Here is a 22,709-nt window from a genome sequence, read left to right as displayed (position 1 = left end):
CGCTCGCACTCTCTCGTCGTCTCCCTTCGGAGTGCTGGGGGCGTAGAAAAACCCGCGGTCTCTCTCTGCTGCCCCAAGGCGAAATCCGGACAGCCCAGGCCAACGCCTCTTGCTCCATTCCACCCGTGCCTCTGCGTCTCCTGCATCCAGAGAGACGCCTTGCTCGTCGTCCTGGCGCTGTCTTGATCGCTCTTGCGTTCCCGCTGCCGACACGTTTGGTCCGGCATCCCCTTTCCCCAAGCGTGAACCCCCTCGCTCTGCTGACTTCCCTGGAGGAACTCGCGGATGCAGCCTTGTCTCCTCTGTCCCGTGCTGGGACGACAACTTCCGCGGGTCTCTTCCATTCGTTTGAGAACTCTGGCGAGGCGAGAGAGGTGCCAGGGGCGCGAGAGGAGGGAAGAAGGGACAAAACTTCGAGAGAATGAGGGCCAATGCACCCTAGAGTCCTGCCGCTGGGGCCGCTCGAGTGGCTAGACAGTCGCAGGTGGACGACTGCGACAGGCGCTCGTCTCTTGTCAAACATCCTTCTTCAACTCGCCGCTTCCCTCTTTTTCCTCTGTCGAGTCGCCTGGCGAGAAACACAACTCTGAATGTGGCAGAGAGACGGCAGATATTTTCGCCCCCTGTGGGATCCAGTTTCGACGTGGGGACCGTCAGTCTTCCCAGCTCTCTTTCGCGCTAACCGCTGGCTCCTTCGTGTCTCTTCCTCGACACATCATCGCACCTAGGATCCGGAAGGCGACTGCAAGCATGGGATACAGTCAAGTTCTTTATGATTGCTGGACACCACCCCACTGGTATGCGAAAGACAGCTAAAATTATTGGATTCAATGGCCTCGAGGTTACGTCCCCGTGTCCAAAGAACGCGCCTCTTCTTTCCGAGAGGCTCAGGGAAAGTCGTTTTTCTTGTAGCACACGCGGTGCTGCGCCTTTATTCAGTCTTTTTTCCCGCTCGCGTTTGGCCGCCGAGCTCGAGAGCCTTGGTTCTCCCGAGTGATTTCCCCGTTTTTGGCGGCGTCTGCTTCTGGCCCTTTTCTCGGCGCATCTTCTCGTTGCGGGTGCTCTTCGTTTTCGACTTCACCTCTCGTTAGCTTCGTCCCCTCCTCGCGAACTGAATCCGCTTTTCCCGCGAATCTTTTTTCCAGGAACGAGGTCTACGACGCAGGCCTGCCACTCTTCGCCTGTGTGTTCCGTCTCTAAATCGACATCTCTCCGACAGGGACAGGAAAAGTGTGGAGCAAAGCACGACGTTATGCCGGTGTCTACAGCAAAGGGGTTTTCGAACTGGTTGCCCCGCTGCCTTCGCCAACACGTCTTTTCCTTGCGAGTCTTCCTTCCCTTTCTTCCCGGCCTCCGTTTCGCTTGATCTCGCCTCCTCTGTCTCGCCGCCCTCGCGTGACGTCGCCACAGACGTCGAGGAGTCGCGCTTTCTCTGCTACCGACACTCTTTTCTTCCGGCTCTTTTCGTTCCTTTTCCCGACTGCCTTTACTTGACAGCAAATCGCTTTTGGACCCACTCACTCTGAAACCGGAGCTCGTTGCGCGGGCCGCGCCTCGCTCAGCTTCGAACGCTCTTTTTTGCCGGCTGCTCTTCTCCCTTCTCCGTTCGCGCAAGGTCGGTCGAAGGCGAGCCTGAGCCTGCCGGCTGTTCCCGCCTCTCTTGTCTGTGTTTGTCAATCTCCACGTCGGTTCTTCCTCGCTGCGTTGCCGATTTCGGCTGGCTCTCGCTCGCACCAAGGGGAGATGAGACATCGCCAGCGACGTCTCGTTTCGTTCCACAGCATGCCGGAAGCGGCTCCTCTCGCTGCTCACTGCTCGCGCGCACCTGTTTCGTGTCCGGCAGAGGCAACTCGCCGCGCCTCTCCGGCCAACTGTTGCGGAGCCTCGCAAAGTTCTTCGTCTCCGGCCCGTGCCGCGCGTCCCTGCCGCGCGCCAGGGACTGCGCCTCGACGCCACTTCGCACTTGTTGCGCCGTCTCTCGCCCCCCAGTCGGATTCTCTCTCGGGGCGCGAGCGCCGTGGGCGGCTCTGCGGAGCGTGCGCGAGGGAGAAAAGCGACCCTCGTCGTCTCTGGAAGAGAAGAGTCGAGTCAGTAGAGACAGAGGGAGGTCCCCTACCCTCCGCGGCCACCTGCGACCCGTCGCCGTCCACCTCTCTCGCAGCGGAGAGAGGAAACCGGGCGTCGAACCGCAGCGCGAGCGCGTCTTCCGTCTCTTCTCCAGGGCTTTTTTGCTCCGGCGACTGTGCGCGCAGAGACCGAGACGAAGAAGGGAGTCCGAGGAGCCGAGAGCGATTGGGGCGAAGACGACCGGGGAGACGATCTGCGGCCTCGACGCCGCGTGGACGCGCGCGGGAGCGGTGTCCGATCTCCCCAACTGGGGAGAGCAGGGGCGAGCAAAGCCCGTCGATGCGGAGCCGAGAGCCGCGTTGGGTACAGACACCGAGCCGTGCAGAGAGCGCACGCAGCGCCGACTCCGTCTCGTGCTTCGGCGGCGACTGCTGCGAAGCCTCGCAGTGTTGCGCGTGCGCGCGTCACGCGCCTCTCTGTTCTTTGCCACCGCGTGCGTGGCCTTCCAGTGTCCCTTCCTCTTCGATGGCCGCAACGTCTCTTTCGTGCCCGGTCGAGCCCCCAGAGGACGACTCTCTCTGCGCGCCGCGTCGATCCTCCCGGTCGGCGTCTCCTGCGCCTCGGCCGTCCGAGGATCTCCCTCCGCAGTTCCCTCTGTCTCGGTCTTTTGACGCCTGTCGCTTGGCAGTCTGCGGCTGCCGGGCTGTCGACTGTCCAGTGCGGGTCTTTCGCGACTGCGCGGTGCACAGTTCGGCGCCGAGTGTGAAGGAGAAAGGCGCGGCGTGTGCGGCCGAGCGCGAGTTGGGCTCTTCCGTTTCGAATCCGCCGGGGTCTGCAGGGACGAATCCGACGAACTCCTCGCGCTTCACGCGCGTGAAAACGGTCTCCTTTGCGACGCTCAGTGAATGTGGGAGCGTGAAAGGTTCGCACCGCAGCGAGTCGATGAGCGACGCAGAGGCCGAACGCACGCAGCCGAGCTTGCTGGCGACGCGCGCGCGGTCGGCCGTGTCGCCCTCGGCGCGATCCCTCAACGACCGCAGGGAGCGACAAGGGACGAGCAGGTCGTGGACTTCCCTGCCGTACCGACCGACGGCGCGCGCGGGCCGCGTCGCCGAGCGCCGCGGGAGCGCCTCCTCGCTCGTCGGCCGAGATTCCTCGGCCGGCGGCACCGAGCGGCGCAGCAGGCGAGAGAGCGACTGGCCGTCTTCATTCACTTCGCGACGGACTTCCGGCCACTCGCGGCAAAGTCCGCGGGGCGAAGGCGCCTCGTGGACGGCTCCCGGGGCGGGCGGGGGGAATATGGAGACGCCGGAGACGCCGTTTGGAGGCCGGGCGTTGAGCCGGTGTCAGCCGCGGTGCGTCGCGGCGCGGCGCAAGATCTTTCGCGCGTTCCGGAACCTCGCCGAACACGACTTGGTTTTCCGGATGAAGGAAGACTTGGCCTCGATGCGTCACGAGAACTCGATGCGCTCCGTGTTCGCCGACACCACCCGGGAGCGAAGCGGCGCGGACGTGAGCGAACGGGGTCGGCTCTCGGCGGGGACTCGGCACTTCTCGGTCGCGACGTCGCTTCACAAGGAGGGAAGCGACAAGGAGCGGAGCCGGGACGGCGGCGCGTCGCCCAACACGAACTTGAGCCGCTCCGGATCCGGAGATCCGATTCTGCGTCGCTTCCCGCTCAGGTTCGTCGACAAGAGCCTCGAGGACTTGTTTGCCGCCAACATCAACCGCTGGATGGTCACGCGGCTCCTGCTGATGGGGATCCTCTCCCTCTTCGTCACCAGCATGATGTGGCCCCTCATGGCTTGGTCCTTTAACTTGCTCGACGCGTTCAACCACAACGAACCTCTGGGCGTCCTCTTCCACATCAACATGGCGGTCACCGTCTCCGTCGCGGCCCTCTTCATCGTCACCAAGCTGTTCAGAAGACTCGCGCGCCACGCCGAACTCGTCGCAGACGGAGGCACCTTCCTCGTGAGTGTCGTGTTTCCTCGCGCCCTCCGCCTGAGTCCAGAGAGGCCGAGGCAAACGCCCGCGGGGCCGCGCAGCGCTGGACAGAGCGTTTTCTTTCCCAGACTCGAACACAACACAGTCTGCACACTTCCGCGCGTCGGCCCCGCGAATCAAGGGGAACGGGCCAACGCATTTCTCGTACACACAAACGCATGCACCTGCCTTACTCTCTTCCTCCGTCTCCCGTGTTCTCTGTATCTCTCGCTTTCTCCACTCGCTTTCTCCACTCGCTTTCTCACTCGCTTTCTCCACTCGCTTCCTCCACTCGCTTTCTCCACTCGCTTTCTCCACTCGCTTCCTCCACTCGCTTTCTCCACTCGCTTTCTCCACTCGCTTCCTCCACTCGCTTTCTCCACTCGCTTTCTCCACTCGCTTCCTCCACTCGCTTTCTCCACTCGCTTTCTCCACTCGCTTCCTCCACTCGCTTTCTCCACTCGCGTCCTCCACTCGCTTTCTCCACTCGCTTTCTCCACTCGCTTTCTCCACTCGCTTTCTCCACTCGCTTTCTCCACTCGCTTTCTCCACTCGCTTCCTCCACTCGCTTTCTCCACTCGCTTTCTCCACTCGCTTCCTCCACTCGCTTTCTCCACTCGCTTCCTCCACTCGCTTTCTCCACTCGCTTCCTCCACTCGCTTCCTCCACTCGCTTTCTCCACTCGCTTTCTCCATCATCTCGATCTCTTCTTCCCGTTGTCCACATCCCTTTCTCTTTCCCTCTCTGCGTCGCTGTGTCTCTCAGTGCCAGGCTGTTCCTCTCCTTCTCTTTCTCGCCTAGAGATACACTTGCGGAAGGAAGGCGAGACTGCCCGCAATCGCATCTCTTCCTCTCGGGTGGGTGCGCCTTGCTGCATGGATCCCGACGCACCTGTCGTGTGTGTGTGTGTCTCAGGTTGTAACCATATGGGGAGTCTGGAACACGACTGCGTCCTACATTCTGGAACACAGCTACGTGCAGGATGTGATCGGTTCCGCCGGAATTCCAGGACAACCTACGGACGTGAGTGTGAGCCTGGAGAAGACTTCTGCGTGGTCCACGTCGCTCGAAGCTTCCAGCGCTGTCGCCTATCTCTACGGCCTTCTTCTCATCGTGCAGTTAGACGTCGTGTACCCCTCCAGGTAAGAATGCCAAGCTTTTCCGCAGACCGGCTCCACACCTGCCGTACTGTCGCTCTCGCCTTTCCTCTCTCGCCTTTCCTCTCTCGGGGGTCATATATATATATATATATATATTTGTCTGTAGAATTCGAATATGCGAACACCTATGAGTATAAATGTGTGCATACGGTGATCTGTATGCTTGTGTGGGCTTCGGTTCCTCCTCTCAACCTCGTCTTCCGTTCTCGTTTCTTTCCGGTTCTCGCGTCTTTCGCGTGCCGCGTCTTCCCTGGCCTCTGGACGCCAGTGGTGGCTGTCGCCACGCCATGCGTTTCTGTCTTTCCTCGCAGGACGCGCCGCACCTGGCAGGTTCACCTGATGTTCTTCGGCTTCAGCGCCGGCTCGATTGTTATCCGCGGAGCCCTAAATCCCGATTTCGTCCCCGTTCCTTTTGTGTAAGACATGGTCGAGAGAAGAACTTGACGGTGCCCCGTCGTTGCACCCACTCGCACGCGACCGAATGTCCATCTGCCTCTGCCTGCCTAGACGCGTATATCTAGAGGGACACGTGAACCTGTCTTGATCTGTCTCTATATCCACCTGTCCGTTTCCACCTGCCCATATCCACCTGTCCGTTTCCACCTGCCCATATCCACCTGCCCATATCCACCTGCCCACATCCACCTGCCCATATCCACCTGCCCATATCCACCTGTCCATATCCACCTGTCCATATCCACCTGCCCATATCCACCTGTCCATATCCACCTGTCCATATCCACCTGTCCATATCCACCTGCCCATATCCACCTGCCCATATCCACCTGCCCATATCCACCTGTCCGTTTCCACCTGTCCGTATCCACCTGCCCATATCCACCTGTCCGTTTCCACCTGTCCATATCCACCTGTCCATATCCACCTGCCCATATCCACCTGCCCATATCCACCTGTCCGTTTCCACCTGTCCGTATCCACCTGCCCATATCCACCTGTCCGTTTCCACCTGCCCATATCCACCTGCCCATATCCACCTGTCCGTTTCCACCTGTCCGTATCCACCTGCCCATATCCACCTGTCCGTTTCCACCTGTCCATATCCACCTGCCCATATCCACCTGTCCGTTTCCACCTGTCCATATCCACCTGTCCATATCCACCTGCCCATATCCACCTGCCCATATCCACCTGTCCGTTTCCACCTGTCCGTATCCACCTGCCCATATCCACCTGTCCGTTTCCACCTGTCCATATCCACCTGTCCATATCCACCTGCCCATATCCACCTGCCCATATCCACCTGTCCGTTTCCACCTGTCCGTATCCACCTGCCCATATCCACCTGTCCGTTTCCACCTGCCCATATCCACCTGCCCATATCCACCTGTCCGTTTCCACCTGTCCATATCCACCTGCCCATATCCACCTGTCCGTTTCCACCTGTCCATATCCACCTGTCCATATCCACCTGCCCATATCCACCTGCCCATATCCACCTGTCTCGGTTTGTATGTGTTCTATCTGTCGCCCATGTATATTCTATCTATATGTACACACATGTGCAGGAATGTGTGTAGATGCACGTGTGGGGGCGTGCGTATTTGGAGCGCAGTTGCAACATCAACAAAGAAGGGTGGCTACCATGTTGTGAAAAGGGTTGCGCGAGGGGCGTCACGCTTTGTGGAGGGATTCCGCATGCACACCTGTGTGGCCTCGGGCTGCGTTGGTCTGTTTCTGACTTCAGCGTTATTCGCGTACTGACGTATCTGATGCTGACGGTGTTCCTCTTCATCGGACGCCATGCGACAGAACTGCAGCAAAGACAAACCTTCTACAATTGGCTGGTAGGTTTTCTTTCTCCTTTCTCCTTTCTCTTTCCATCTTTCGCGTCTTTCTCTCCTTTTCTCTCTCCACGCATTTTTCGCTTCTCTCCTGTGCCCCGGTCCTGTTTTTTTTTTGCGCTTCCGCGACCCCTCCGCCGCGACGGGCTCCTCTCTTTCCCGCGTCGTCGTCCCTCTCTTTCGCCTCTTTTCTCGGTTTCTTTCCCGCGTTGTCCATCGTTCCCCGCCGCTCGCCTGCGTCTGTGTCTTTCTGCGGCAGACCACGCGGAAGCGCGTGGACCGTCTGGAGTCGGATTTGAAGCGCCAGCGGGAGAAGGTGAAGGTGTCGACGGCAGTTGAGCAACTCGTCAACATGGTCAAGCACTGCATGGAGAGTTGCCACTCGCTGGAGAGCGAGGTGGGCGCGGAGATGCATGCGGAGCACCGCAGTCTGCTTGTTGACTGCCACCAGACGCTCAGCCGGTGTCTCTCGATCCTCACCAACACGTCGAACTTGTACACCGTCCAGTTTGGCGACCTCGACTCGGACGCTCACCGAGACATCATCCAGGCGTTCCTGAACAACCACAACTCGTCGCCGGCGGACTGGACGCGCGTGACGACTGCGGCATACACGCGCGGTGTCGACGACGGCTGCTGGACTGCCTCGGGCGACTCGAGCGAAGAAAAAAACGCGTTTGAGGTGAACGCGACGTCGTCGCATGCAGAGCCCTCTGCCTGCGCCGGCACCTTGGGCCTCGTGCGAAGCGGGAGCGCCGGCGCGTGGCATTCCGGGCCGGGGTTGCAGGCGTGGCCGAGTCAGTCCCACTGGACTGGGACTCTCGACGGCGTCCACCTGCATCCCTGCGTGCACGCAGTGGCAGTGAGCGAAGGCCGGCCCGCAGGCGCGCGCGGGCGCGGCGACGCGAGCGCCGAGGCGTCGAGTGCGGACGCGCTGGACCGGGTGGGCGTCTCCCCGCACGGCCCTCCGGCGGGGCTCACGTGCCTTGACGAGGGATGCGGCGAAGAGCGAGAGAGCGAAAGCGACTCGACCGACGGCGACAGGGCGCCGAAGCGGTTCGCCACCTTGGCCGCCACGAAGCGGTTCGGTAACCTGACCGCCTCGAAGCGGAGGGCGGGAGGAAGGAAGAACGACCGAGCCGAGGCGGACGAGCGGGAGGTAGAGCTCCAGGACAACGGATTGAAGCCCGCGGCAGAGGCGCGAGGGAGTCGCGAGAAGAAGCTGGGACTGACGGCGAAAGTTCTGCATGACCACCTGGCGAGACTGCATGTAACTTCGCCGAAAGAGGGAGACGGAAAGCGAGAGCGACGCGGCGAGTCGGCGCCTTGTTCGCCGCCGAGTCAGTCTCTCACTCCGCAGTCTCTCGCAGAGTTCCAGGCCCGACTTCGCTACGAGACTCTGCTCAAAATCGTCAGTGCTGCCTCGCGAACCGACGAGCTGTCCGTGGTACGTGCACCGCGGTCGTTCCTTTGCTGCGCGGTTCGTCGCGGTTTTTCCTCTTCCCTTCTCGTTCTGCGGCCGCGGCTGGCCAGCCGTGCGCTCGCCGTGTGGGGCTCACCGTCTCCGCCTCGTCGACCCCGCACCCTCGTGTCCCTTTGCCGGTCTCAATCGCGGTTCGCCCCACACACATGCAGCTGTCGCAGGCTTTTCAAAGAGTTTTTTCGACGAATCTGACAGTTCCGCAACGGTACTAGGAAAAGAGCGAGAGAGGCGCCCTTAGGACAGAGGCCGGACACCAGAGACGCGACACACAAAACGGTATGCATGTCCTCGCAAGCCGTCCATGGGCACACCTTTAAACCCAGTCTTTCTCGAGGCGTTCTTTCCGTGGTCTGTCTTCGCAGAGCCCCTTCGCCGTCAGCGAAGAAGCTGTCCGGGACTGGAGTTTTGACTGCCTCCGCCACGCCCAAGTTTCGCCCACGCCCCTCGTCGACGTCGGATACGTGCTGCTTCAGTGCACCAGCGACGACCTGCGGCTGCCTTCAGGGGACGTATTGTTGAGATTCTTGACTGCGGTCGAGGTTCAGTACAACCACGTTCCGTACCACAACTGCATCCACGGCCTCATGGTACGCCTCGCGAGTACCAGCTTTCCGGTTTCCGGAGCGCGGATCTCAAATTGTCCCAGTTTGTGGCGCTGAGACTCGAATCTGTGTCCATTTGTATGTGGAGGCGATCACGTTGTGTCTCTCTGTGTGCCTGAGTGCGTCATGTTTCTTAACGCTCCTCCCTGTCTCTTGATCTCTTCCTCTCTCGTGATCGCTCTTTAATCTGTCTCCCCGTCTCTCTTGCTCTCTCTGTTGATCCCCTTCGGTGAATTTCCTCTCTCTTTTGATCTCTCTCTTGATCCCCTTCGGTGACTTTCCCTCTCTCTTGATCTCTCTCTTGATCCCCTTCGGTGACTTTCCCTCTCTCTTGATCTCTCTGTCGATCTGTCTTCCTCTCTGAGCGCGCCGCCGGTGACTGGCACGTGTCCCGACGCGCGGAGAGATTAACAGGCGTCCCGCGCGCTCCCGTGTAACTTCGTTCATCTCTGCAAAGTGTGAGTTTAGAGACTCGGTCGTTTCCCTGCTTCAGGTCGCGCAGAAGATGGTAGCCCTCACGGAGCTCCTCGAGCTGAGCGAGACGATGAACAGCCGCGACCGCGCACTGATCGTCGTCGCGGGCCTCTGCCACGACATTGGCCATCCAGGCCGGAACAACGCCCTTTTCATCAACGCGTTGGACCCAGTCGCAGTGCTCTACAACGACAAAAGCGTTCTGGAGAACTACCACTCCTGTCTAACCTTCAAAACGCTCGAACTGCCCGACTGTGACATCTTCTTCTCACTCAGAACCAAAGTGCGCTCCGACCTGCCCAAACAACCCCGCAGAGGCACACCTGCAGACGCGGACACCCAAACTACCCGCGCAACTCGGCTTATATACATATATATATTTATGCATATATATATATATATATATGTACATATGTATACGCGTGAATTGTGCATGTGCGTATATATATATATATATATATATATAGCGTCGTGTGGGGCTCGAACCAGAGTATCCAGCTTTTCGTGCCTGCGAGTGTGTATCGGGTCTGGAGACGTTTCAGTGTGCAAGTGCGTCTCCTCACCGCTTCTGCTGCCGCCCACGTGGACATTCTCGGGATCTCTGTGCCTTTACATGGAGATAAGCACAGGAATAGAGAGTGCATTTGGAGATCGAGAAAAAAGAGGACTGTACATGAACACAGAGGAATGCACAGCTGTGGCTCGAGTGGACGCGCTTTTTGGGTGAAGAAATCGTGTTATTCTTGGGCGTTTCCCGTTCTGAAAACGGGCGGCGCTTTCCTCTCAAGAGCAACATTTTTGTGCGGCTGTTTCGATTGTTCACAGTTGGCTGTGCGCACACTCTGGTCTTTGTTTTGCTGTGTGTATGGGGTGTTTGCCAGGATTATCACGTGGTCCGCTCGTTGATCATTGATTTGATTCTCGCGACCGATATGAAAAACCATTTCGAGACTGTGTCTCGATTCAGAGTAAGATTTAACATATGCGACTCTCCACGTGGCGCTTCGCAGCCCGCTCGCCAGCTTTCCGTCGTCTTTATGCATGCAGAGCGATGGAGGTTCTGTCGATCTTCTCATACACGTACGGAGACACACATATGTATCTGCGTATACGCATATCCACTCTCCGTCTGGTTATGCACGTGTGCATGTATATGATTTGCTGCGTTCCCGTATGATTTGAAAGTGTGACCGTTGACGAGATGTCGGCCAAGTGCGCAGCGCGGGATTTTAGAGGCAGGGGAGTAATTCTGTATTTTTTATGCGCCGCTGCGTGTGCGTCGCCCAGGTCCGACGAAACGCCTTGGATTTCGATCTGAGCGGCGACGAAGACTTCTGGTTCACGGTGAAGATGATCATGAAATGCGCGGACCTCGCACACTGCAGCGTTTCCTGGTCCCAACACTTCCAGTGGTGCCAGCGTCTCTCTGTTGAGTTCTACGACCAGGTAAGGCGCGTGTCTGACTCTTATCGGGAACAACGAATCACCAATCACGCTTCAGCTCTCCAAAGTACACCCCAACTTTTGTGTGTACATGTCTGCATACATATTTGCAGGTATCGGCAACATATATATATATATATATATATATATATATACATGTGCGTATGTAAGGTGTAGACGTATATATGCCGGTATACCTCTATGCATATATATAAAAGTACATTGTTGTGCGGAGACATATATATATGTATATCCACTTTGCATTGTTGTGTGTTGCAGTGCTTGTCGGTCTGTATTTGCATGTTTTTTTCTTCTTGTCGCTTTCACGTGTGCAGTTCGGTGTCGAGTCGTGCGTTTTTTTTCTTGTACGCCGAGTACCGGGCACCGCGTTCGTACCTGTAGAAAATCGGCGTGTGCACAGACAGTTGCGGGGAAAAGAACCGAGTCGTTTCTTCCCTTTCGCTCGCTTTTTGCACGGGGAGGAAAGATACTTCTTGTTTTCTGTCGTCCTTTTTTCGATCCTGCTCCAGGGCGATGAAGAGATGGCCCGTCACCTGCCGATGTCTCCGCTGTGTGACCGGGAGAAGCACAGCGAAGTAGCCAAGTCGCAACTCGGGTTCATGAACTTTGTTGCCGTTCCTCTTTTTGAGGAGTTGAGTGCGGTCGACAACACTGGAAACATCGAGTGAGTCCCTTTCACACGCCTCCAGCGCGGACGAATCGAGCAAAGCGATTCGGTCTGCTCAGCGTAAAACACCCCCCTGGAGTTAAGAGAGGATGGGAACCCACGGGAGTTCCTGGCAACGTTCTGGACGAAGCAGGCGAATCCACGTTGTCTGCTGCCACCGCTGGGCTGCCTCTCTTGCTCGCCTAAGCATATGTGCGTGTCCAGTAAACATGGCGGTGTGCAGGCGCAATTCTCCCTATATATATATATATATATATATATATATATGCACAGCGCACTCTGCATTCAAACACGGATAGATATGTGTAGGTATGTATGTACGCGTGCACGTATGTATGCCTCAATGCATACGCACATCGGTGGATACAGGCGATTGAGATACGCAGAGGTCCGTGCGTTTCCACGAATTTTAGTAGTTGTGTGTTGGGTCGGGATATAAGGGTTGTGCGCTGCACGTTTTGCCGCGCCCGTGGATTTCGCGTCTCTGTGGCTGCGCCGTTTCTTCTCAGACGGGAGTGTATTGCGGTCATGAAGACGAACGCGTCTCACTGGGAGGCGCTGTCTTTTGCGGCGGTACCCGTCCCCCTGCTGGGGCAGCCTGCCTCGCCAAATGTGCAACCTCCGCTCTTGCATTTAATCGACGGGTCTGGCGGCGCTGCGGTGCGCCCTGGAAGCAAAGCGGCGGAGATCGCCTGCAGATATTCTCCGTCCACCGTCACAGCGTTGGATTTATCGTGTCTTGTCTACAAAACGCAGTTGAATCGAGCGCGAAGAGGCAGTCAACAGAGCGGGCGCCGAGTCTCCGAAGTCGCCTCGACCTAACGCCTCCGCGTTTCTCTCTAAGCCAACATCCGTGCCACGTGCTCGCGCATCCCCGCCCGTACTCATATATGCACATGCACACATATGTGCACGTATACATGTATACATATATGTCTATACTTATGAATAGGTATGTGGGTGGTGCAGTTGGGGAGGTTCTTCTATGCTGCGGGTGACCGTGCAGAGGCGACTCCCCTTCTCTCTGGGAAGGGCCAGAATCAGCGCGAGCGCACGCCGTTCCCGGAGACGAACGCGCGGGGCTCGGAGGCCGGTCCGGCAGAAGTACTAGAGAGGCAGGTGGGAGATGAGAGCGCGGCTCTCGATGTGTGGGTGCGTGCCTGGAGATATGCGCGCCTACGTCGAGTTTACGCAACATGTCCGACCATGGCACGCGCGCGCGCGTCGGAATGTGCGCTTTTCGGTATTTGGTTTGGCGATTCCGAGAGAGTCTCGCTTTCGTTCTGTTTTGCAAGCTATGGCTTCAAAGATTTTGGGATCTCAACGGGAGCAGTTCACACCGCGAAGCTGCTTTCTTCGAGGGGCTGCACGCGCGGCGAGAAATGCGTCATTTTTGTCAACGCACGCCTCAGAAAGAGAGATTGTGGACGAGGTCTGCTTCTCCGCAGTGGCGGAACGATGGGGCGGACTCCGCGGGTTCGCTGAAATCGGACGGGCCGCAGAGAAAAGCCTGGAAACACCCGATTTTCTCGAATTGGGAGAGATCACTCTCAACATCTGTCGCAGTCCCTCCATACGTTCATGCATGCATTTGCGTGTGTGCAAGGCGAGAAATGCCTTTCCGCGAGGCGGTCGGCGGAGTTTGAATGTGCGCGTCGGTGGAAAAAGAGGAAGGAAGCGAAGAAGCGGAGAGAGAGGAAGAGGAAGGAAGCGAAGCGGAGAGAGAGGAAGAGGAAGGAAGCGAAGCGGAGAGAGAGGAAGAGGAAGGAAGCGAAGCGGAGAGTTGAGAGAAGCGTTTTTCCTCGAGGTGGACGATACGGGAAGGACCGGAGAAAGAAGGCACGGCATGGCATGGAGTTGCATGTTCGGTTTTGAATTTTTCCCGAAATGTTTGGCTCAGCCGTGCCCCGATCTGTGCACGGCGACCGCTGGGAGAGAAGACGGGACGCTGTCGAGAAAGACCTTTTTGCATTCTTCGCTTGCCGCATGTGGCCGTGAAAGGTGAAGAAGAAAGCACAAAATTCAAAGACCCTGTGCGTCTCGAGAGCCTAGGAAATTCACAGTGTCATGTTGGCGTTTAAAGCTGTCCTGTAATTTTTTTTTCACCTTTCTTGCGGCCTCCTCGATTTTGGGGCATCTTCTCTTTCGGTGTCTCTCCCCAACTTCTTTTTCCCTGTTGTTTTTGGAGTGCTTGAGAGTGTCAAGCGTTCTCCGACCTTGGATTTCTTGTCGTTGTAAAGAATCGATGGATCGCTCTCAGGAACCTGTCTAATTGTTCCCCGCGTCGCTGGCTGCGCAGCGCGCTCTCGCTTTGTTTCGGTCCTTTCCGAATTTACATCTATCCGCCTCCTCTCTCGCGTCTTTACCTCGGATAATGAATGTGACTCCAGTTAGGAGAGACACACAACCAAGTTCTCATGATCGCTGTACACCACCACCCCGCTGGGCTGCTTATGACAGCGAAAAGTTTTTTGGATCTTTTTGCCGTAGATCTCACGGAGTCCAGAAAGGACGTCTCGCGCCAGCGTGTGGAATCCAGCTGGGAGGGAGTTTGTGCTCGCGTGCCGCAAACCCAAGACGCACGGCTACACAGAGAGAGAGATGCCTGTGCTTTCAGTCTAGGGATGACGATTTCAGGTAGCTTTCCTGACCACGCAGATGCACTCCTGAGTCTCCTTTCTCGCAAAACGCCGAGGAATGCAGGCGAAGGAAGAACGTGTTCCGCCTTTTGCCTAGGTGCGCGGCGGTTCGGACATTTTGAGTGTTCCACAAAAGCGCTAGAGGGCATCCACAACCACGCATGCCATTGTACAGGTTTTGCGCGTGAGTGCATTCGTTGCGTGCTAATTTTTCCTTTGCCGGTGTTCGGCGGACAGCGGCGGAGATGAGGATTTTAAGAGACGCTTGGGGAAACCGATGACGCAGTGTGCTGTCGTATCCACCTGTTCTAAAAACGCTTCTTCCTCGTCAGAAGGTGAAGTGAACGACTGGAAGACCGAGAATCTTTGGCACCAAAGTGGCAGAAAACGGAAGGCCCTTGAGAACGGAGGGGACGAAAAAGAAACGCACGATTTTCTTCTGTATGCGCACAGCGAGAGAGAAAACGGGGTCTGCGGAAACGGAGCATACGCGCTTCTGCTGCACAGAGAGAAAAGCACGGCTTCTCTCAAAAGAAGACACTCGCGAGAAAATGCACGTGTTTGTGCCCAGAACAGAAACCCGAGAGAGGCGCGCACATATTACTCGTTTAAAAATGAGAGCGGACAACGCAAGAGAAATACACATCCAAGAGAAGGCGCACACGACAAACAATTAGATATCGGAAACAAGGGAACAGGAGTCCCGCGCCTAAGCGTAACAAATCGAGACCCGACACACTCGATGCCCTGGTTGGCATACGACACTCTTTCGTCTCCTTCCTGTCGGACTCGTCTTTCCTTGGTGCGAAGTTCTCGCTCCGCTTCTGCCCGTCTCTCTTCTCTGTCCCCTCTTGCTCTTTTCTCGGCTTTTCTTAGTGCCCCGCGCTGCTCTCGGTTCTGCCTCCCCACAACGCTTCCTGGCGAGGCGTTCCGCAGAACCACGACGCCTGGACGCCTTCTTCACCTGAGGCTTTCAGACTCGCGGGTTTGCTGGAAAACGTCGGCGCGGCTGTCTCCGCGGGGACCCAGACGCGCGATCCCCGCGGCGTCAGCTGTCTCCAAACGCCCGTCCCGTCTCTTCGCGCCCCTCCCTCCAGGCTCCGGCCTCTCGCCCCGGCGTGAACCCCGTTGAGAGGCAGCCGTGGCACGGGACTGGACGGAATCGCCGTGCCGGCAGGCTCTCCGCGCGGAGACCACGGATCCTTGCGCTTGTACAGACGAATGGGCGGCACGGCGCCACGCGACGGCGCACCGGGGACGGCCTGCGAAGCCGAAGGCGGGCCCGGGTACGGCGACACATACACGAGCGCATCGGAAGGGGCGGCGCCTGCCACAGGCGACAGCGGAGGCGAAAGAGAAGAAGGGGGAGGTGAGGGGGTGATTGGTCGCGACAGGGAAGTCGACGCGACGAGACCAGGGAGAGTCGCTACCGCACAAGGAATTGTCGCGGCGCCAGCAGAAGCGGCCTCGGGACTGACTAGCATCGGCCGACCCCGTCGAGAGACAGCGAGATCACGAGAGGCGGCCCCTGGAGAGGCGCATGCAGCGTTGCTGTCAGGGGGACTCCGAGGCGACGGGGGCCGGGACGACCCGTCACTCGCGCCGGTTAAAGCCGGAGCGAAACCTGAGCACGACGGGGACGGCGCGACCTCCGCTTGCATCTGTGACTGCGGGGCAACGGGGCAGTAGAACATCAGCGTCGAGGACGGCGCCACGAGAGCCGGAGACTTGCGAGACTTCGGAGACGGCGGAGACGACACGAACGCGCGCGAAGAAAAGCGGGGCTCCAGCGCGCCGGCTCCAGGCACGGCAAGAGGCGACCCCAACGTGGGAGACCCGGTCGGGGCTCCTACAAACAACACAGGTTGCACGAAGCGTGGAGACAACGGAGAGGCGCATGCAGAGGCCCCGGCCTGTACAGGAAGCGACGAGGAAGAACGCGCGAGAGCCGGAGAGGGCGACGGAGACCCGACCGAGCCGCCAGGACTGTTCTGTGGACCGTTTGGTCTTTGAACGGCTGCGTTGACAGAGACACTGGCAGAGACGCCGGCAACGCGCGGGAGCACAGACACGTAGTTCCGGAACTTGGAAGACAAAGACGGTTCCTCTGTCCCTTCGCCCTCGTTGGCCTTCGTCTCTGTCTCCGATTTTTTGTCGCTCGCGTTTCCGGGCCGTGCTGCCGGGGCGGTCGCCGCCGAGGGAGGCGGAGACGCAGAGAACTGCGGCGCGAAGTAAACCTCAACCTCTCGCGTTTCGCCGTCCTCTTCTTCGCGTTCTGCTGACCGCAGACTGCTCCGCTCGCTCCTCTGTCTCTCGTCGCCTTCGTTATGCCACAACAGGGCTTCCCCCTGGCTCCCCGCGTCGCTCACCCCTGCATGAGACGCCGAGGAGGCGCTGCGGTCGAGTTGCGCCTCCGCGGCCGCCCTGAGGCTCCTGTCGGCGGTGTCGCAGGAAGGACCACGCGGATCCGCTGGAACGGAGACCGATGTGTGGCTCTGAGACAACACTTGGGCAGCGTAAGCGACGTCTCCGTAGTAGCGAAGCACGACTTGAGAACCTGAGGGCGACAGCGAGGGCTCGGTCTCCGGTCGGGAACTTTTCGACCGCACACCATACGCAAAAGGAACATGAGCTCCGCCAGCGACCGGTGGAGGCGGCATTGCGGCCGGTGACGCGGGACGAGGCACGCGGACGTACGGCTGCGCAGATGGAACCCTGAGTTGTGTAGCGGAGACCGCCGGAAAAGGGACGGGGAGCGCACTCGTTAGCTGCGCAGGGGTCGAGTCGCCGCTGTCGATCGTGGCCTCCCGACACCCCAGAGAAACAGTCAGCTGCTCGCACCAGCCTCGGGCACGCGGCGGAGCGCGCGCGGCTTCGCCCGGTTGCCCGGAGCCTTTCTCTCGGCGTCTACCGGTCGAAAGAGATGACGCAGGACTCGGAGAAGCGGCAGCCGCCCCGCAGCAAGAAGGGAGACAGCGCGTGGTCTTTGAAGCCGCGACAGCAGACGGCGCCACCGAGCGAGGCCGCGGGCCCTCGACCGGGGACACCTTCGGCGTTCGGAAATCCTCACGCCCTCGCAGCTGCGCGCGCTCTTCTCGCCACGTTGCGGGCGTGATCCGTTTCTTCATCTCTCCTTGGGACGGGGTCACCCTTGCCTCTGCGTTGGTGTGGCGGCCGTCGTTTCGCACATAGGTCGAGACTTGAAGGCCTTTAGCGGGCAAAGAGGTTGCTCGAGCCGCATGCAGTCTCTGGCGCGCCGGCGTCTGGTTCCCCGGGGGAACGCCTGCGGTCGGCGCGTAGCCCGCTCGCTTGCTTTGAGCAGGCTCCTCAGCCATCTCGGCCTTCTTCGCCCCGCTGGCCTTCGCGGCGTCTCTGTTCCTTTGGGTCGCGCTCTCGCGCTCGGCTTTCCCGGGTCCCTTCTGGGCGCCGCCAGGTGCTTGCTTAGCGCGAACGAGAGAGGCAGGAGACGGCGCCCGGCACAAACGTTCGGGCGAGCGCCTCGGCGCTTTGCCTTGCGCTTCATTCAACGCCCTGCCGTTGACTTGCGGAGGACGCGCCTGAGAGGCCAAACGCGGTTGTCGCAGCGTAGCCGACGGCGCCGAAGCCGAAGGAGCGGAGTGGCGAGGAGAGTGATCCCCAGAAGAGCCGTTCTCAGCCGGGCGCCCCGTTCGCGTCGCAGGTTGCCTGCTTGCGCTCGCTGGGGCGCCGGCGCCGGCTCTTCTTTCGCTTCTCTCTTCCAGGTCTCGGCAGCCGTCGGAGCCTTCGACGCATCCCACGCCTTCAGACTCCCGCTTCCGGCCCTCCGCCGCTCGCGCGCGCGCCTCGGCCAGCGCCACGCCGCCCGCCAAAGCCGGCGGAGGCAGCGCAGGATTCGGGAACTGACCATCGAGCTCGCCAGACTGCGGGAAGGCCGCTCCGGCGCCACACGCAAGATCTGAAGCCTCCGCGCCACTGCCTCTGAGCAGCGCGGCACTTCTGCGGTGCTGGCGAGGCCGCGAGCCCCGGCGCGCGGGTTCGTGCAGGTGAAAGGTGAACTGCCTCGCCGCCCGGAAGCGCTCTGGACGCGGGAGCGAAGACGTCGGAGACAAGGGAGACGAGGGCGGAGGGACGGGAAGGGAGAACGGCACGGGGGCGGACGAGGAAGCGAGGTGCGAAGGAGACGTCGGCGCAGAAGGCATGACCAGCGGCGGAAGGTTCGGGCGGTCAGGCTGTCCCTTCTCGCGTTCGTCTGCGTGGAAGGACACAGCGCCGCAGAAATCGGGTCCTGCTGAAAGGTCGCTAGGAGGCCGAGGAAGCGAGGACGCGTGAGGGTCGCCATGCAAAATGGACGCAGGCGAGACGAGAGAAGGTGGCAACGCACGTGGTCTTCGAGGTACTCCATGCGCCTCGCCAGACGCCGCGCTGACGCCAGCCACGTAGGAACACGCGACAGAGAGAACAGGAGGGACTGTCTCTTCCATGGAGGTTCGCGGTCGCGAGACGCTCGTCTCCTGCTCGATACTTGGCCAAATCTGGAGAGACTCGTAGGACGGGGCGTGGCTATCGGAGAGAGACGACTGAGACGCGGGAAAGAACTCATGCTCCGCTGCACGGACGGCGCAGGCCTGGAGGTGGGGCGGCGCCGCGAGAGACATGGCGTCCGCTATCGCTCCTTCGAAGACGTGCATGCGCTTGCAGCTGTCGTCCTCCAACGACCGGTGGAACGGGGGCTTCCGGTCCTGCCGCGCACCGGCGGTGTCCTCGCCGCTACGCGGAACGTCTTCCGCCTGGTCTCTGCAGGCGTGGTCCTCGACACCTCCGGCGGGCACAGAGGAAGCAAGCAACACAGGCAGGCGGGGGGCGGGGCAACCGCTCGCAATTGGATTGAAGCCTTCAGCTGCGAGTTCCGTGTCGTCTTCTGCGGCTGAGTCGAGACGACGCTTCGAGGCAAGCGAACAGTGCCCGCCTACCCCCGCCTCTCCGGCTTCGCCCTCACACAGACGCCTCTGCGTGCATTCTCCCGTCGCTTCGCTTTCCGAGACTGCAGACTCGGCCGCGGAGGCGTCCGCGCCCTGCGGCGGGTTCCGCTCGCACCCGCTCTCGGGCGCGGGAGAACAATTGCCTGCGCCGTCGAGGCCGAGATGGCTCTCTCGAGGCTCACTCGTGAGGCCCGAGCGGCACAAGAGAGACGGAGACCCTGGGGAGGCTGGCGAAGACAGGAGGAAAGACGGAGGAAGCGACGGAGGCGAAGAGAGACTCGCGGGGCTTTCGAGAGCCAGCTGCGTCGACGGCGGCTCGGTCGAGCGACAAGACTCGTCTTCGTTTCGCTTCGAAAGCAGCGGAAAAGGCGCGAGCCCGCCGAGAAGCGGATCAAGCTCGAGCGGCGCTGGAAGCGACGCTGGAGACTCAAGCGCAGAGTCACTCGGAGACGGACACTGGTGCTCCGACAACGGGCACTGGCCTTCCTGCAGGCCCTCGCTGATCTCTCCTTGATGCGTCGCGTCGGGTCTTTCTGCCTCCGTCGGTCGCGCCCTACTTGCCTCGTCCTCTCCCTTTGCTCTCTTTTCTCCCTTGGCTCGGTCCCCTTTCCCTCCTCGTCGGCCCTCCGACTCCTTTCGCCCTGTGCGCCGCCTTCCGCCCCGTCGCTTCTTCCCGGGCTCCACACGTTTCTCCTCCGGTGAGCCGTGTTCGCTGTCTTCGTCTTCTCTCTGATCGGCCTCGCCCTCGTGTTCGCTGTCTTCGTCTTCTCTCTGATCGGCCTCGCCCTCGTGTTCGCTGTCTTCGTGTTCTCTCTGATCGGCCTCGCCCTCGTGTTCGCTGTCTTCGTCCTCTCTCTGATCAGCCTCGCGCTCGCTGTCCTCGTCTTCTCTCTGATCGGCCTCGCCCTCGCCCAGATAGGTGCTCAGCTCGGCCTTGAGCGGCTCGGAGAGGGCCAGCGTGTCTCGCAGTTCCGGCAGAAGGAGCAGCATTTGCGTAACTTTGTGCAGCATTCCCGACTCCTTCATGCTTTCGCGAATGTCGCCTTTCTTCTCCAAAAGGTCCAGGAGGAACGCGAGAACGCCTTCGAGCTCCCGGTCCTGAGGGTCTCCGTAAAAGGGGCGAAGCAACAAGCCGTTGGCCAGCTGCGCGGCCAACGAGACTATGGAATTGTCCAGCAACACCGAACGCGACAGACACCGGGCTGGAGCCGCATGCACCAAGTCTTTCACGTACAGAAATTCCTCGGCTTCCACTAGCTGCTGATTGAACAAGTCGTCCTCGTCTCGCTCGGCGTTCCCCAAAGCTCCACGCAAATCGAACGACGTGGGAGACAGCGCGGGAGCAGAAGTCGCCGTCTCCACCTCCTCTTCTCTCGGCTCGGCTTCTCTCGACACAGAAACGTCCGCGGTCTCTCCTCCTGAGCTGCCTCCTGCGCTCCGATCGCCGTCTAAGGCGACGCCGCCCACCTTCCCCTCTGCCCCTTCCCCCGGACGCTCCTCCGACAGCGCCGCGTGCGCGTCCGCTGTCTTTCCACTGTCGTCTTCCCCCAACTCCTGCGTCGTCGCCTTCCTCTTCCTGTCCCTCGTCTCGGGGTCACACTGCTTCCGCTTGCCGCCCTTACTCGCCTCCGCAGATTTCCTCTCCTCTTCCAGCCCGCCCTCCGCAGATTTCCTCTCCTCTACCAGCCCGCCCTCGAGCTCCCCACGACTCTCGGCTGTCTCCTCGCCGTCATCCGTCGAGTTGATCTCGTCGGGTGTCTCCTCGAAGAGCGCCGAGGACACGAGCGGCGCCCGCGGAGCCCGCGCGCAGTGCTGTCTGTACAGTCGGCCCGCGAAGATGCTCCCCCGCGCGCCGCCCAGCTTCATTTCAATTCCGTCCAAGATGGGGTCTGCGTATTCGCGCAGCGCGGCCGTGAAGGCCACGAGCTCGCACTCCTTCGTCTTGAGCAGACTCTCCAAGAAGGGAAACAAGAACGGACGATAATACACATGCAGAAGCGCGGCACGCGGCGCCGGACCTGCAGAAGCTCCTGGAAGATACACGGGAGACAGAGTGAGAGGGGCTGAAGAAGAAGAGGGAGAGGGAGAGGGAGAGGAAGAAGAAGGAGAGGGAGAAGAGGGAGAGGAAGAAGAGGAAGAAGAGGGAGAAGAGGAGGGAGAGGAAGAAGAGGGAGAAGAGGAGGGAGAGGAAGAAGAAGGAGAAGAGGAGGTAGAGGAAGAAGAGGGAGAAGAGGAGGTAGAGGAAGAAGAGGGAGAGGCGGATGAGGACACGAAGGAAGAACGGCGTGTTTCTTGGAGAAGAAAGGTTGCGTCGGGTTTGACAAAAGGAAGGGGGTAGGGAGTGACGTGAACCAGAGTCTCATCGATGTCAAGGAAAACAGTCCGCTTTGTGTCCGAAGGAGGCGGAGGGAGGTCCCCGACCTCGCCGAGCATGTAGCTGCAACCAGACAAGACAAACGCACCACAGGAAAAGGGAGAATCCAAGCACGCGGAGAGCCTCTACACAGTCTTCCTGCATCCATATATATATAGATATATGTATATATATATATATACAGGAGAGACGGGTTGTCGTAGAGGCACCGGGACAGATGCGTCGCTGGAGAAAACTACGCATGTGAGCGAAAGACGGTTATGTGAACATTCGATGGCTCCCGCCAATTTCGCCCCCCCCCCCCCCCTTTGTTTCTTCCGCTGCGCCAACAAACGCCAGAGAGAGGCGTCAACCCTTCCACCCTCCACAACGATTCACAGCCACAAAATTAGGAACAGGCCGATATGCATGTGCACTGGTGTAGAGGTTCGGAGATATGCGGACTCAGTTTGACGTGAAAAAGATTTTAAATGGGCGATTTTTAGACGCAAAGGTTCGCAGGTTTTCTCCTTCGTACCAGTTCCGCTGCTGGGCAGAGTAGACATCGGAGAGCGATTTCAAACTTTCCAGAAAGTCGTCTTCGAATGTGACTGCTCCCATCTCTTCTTCCCCCGCCGACTCTGAGAGGTCCCCAAATTCGGTCGCCATCTTGCCTGATTGTTCCTTCGAGCCTTCTCTTCCAGTTCTCCCCTCTCCTGTCTACCTTTTCTTCGTCTTCTGCTCAGTCCCTCCCTTGCCCTCCGGAGTCTCCCAAAAACGCGTTCGCTTTCGCCTTTCCTCTCGCTTCGTCTCCAACCGTCTTCTTCCCTTCGCTTATGCTGTGCCGGGCAAGGACGAACTCGAGCGCAGCTCGGGCCGGGCGATTCCTGGCGTCTTCTCCGTCTCTCTTTCCCGCGAAAAAGGTCGGCGCATGTGCGAAGCCGGAGACAAAAGACTTGGCAAGAAGACGGAGGAACGGGAGAGGCGCACGACAGGCCGCAGCAAGGGAAGGACGCAAAAATCCCACCACGGTTGACCTGCAAAGACGATCGAC

General features: G+C 59.5%; 2 protein-coding genes across 2 annotated transcripts; one reads left to right on the top strand and one right to left on the bottom strand.

Moving 5' to 3' along the window:
- Window positions 1–2,592: 2,592 nt before the first annotated feature.
- On the top strand, window positions 2,593–12,527 carry NCLIV_022390 (hypothetical protein; the record flags this gene model as incomplete). Its single annotated transcript, XM_003882433.1, has 11 exons — window positions 2,593–4,041; window positions 4,969–5,195; window positions 5,525–5,629; window positions 6,919–7,018; window positions 7,275–8,462; window positions 8,861–9,085; window positions 9,594–9,857; window positions 10,456–10,542; window positions 10,862–11,020; window positions 11,548–11,702; window positions 12,215–12,527. 11 exons carry the CDS (start codon window positions 2,593–2,595, stop codon window positions 12,525–12,527), a joined length of 4,272 nt encoding a protein of 1,423 aa, XP_003882482.1.
- A 2,689-nt stretch (window positions 12,528–15,216) lies between these two features.
- NCLIV_022380 (NLI interacting factor-like phosphatase domain-containing protein) lies at window positions 15,217–22,324 on the bottom strand (the record flags this gene model as incomplete). The annotated part of the gene is made up of 2 exons (XM_003882432.1): window positions 15,217–21,739; window positions 22,194–22,324. The coding sequence occupies 2 exons, from the start codon at window positions 22,322–22,324 to the stop codon at window positions 15,217–15,219; spliced, it is 6,654 nt and encodes a 2,217-aa protein (XP_003882481.1).
- Between the last annotated feature and the right edge of the window lie 385 nt (window positions 22,325–22,709).

The sequence above is a fragment of the Neospora caninum genome, chromosome VIIa (assembly GCF_000208865.1).
Source record: "Neospora caninum Liverpool complete genome, chromosome VIIa".
NCBI classification, from domain to species: domain Eukaryota; phylum Apicomplexa; class Conoidasida; order Eucoccidiorida; family Sarcocystidae; genus Neospora; species Neospora caninum.
The sequence above is the reverse complement of the archived record's forward strand: the minus strand, read 5'-3'. Positions and strand labels throughout refer to the sequence as shown.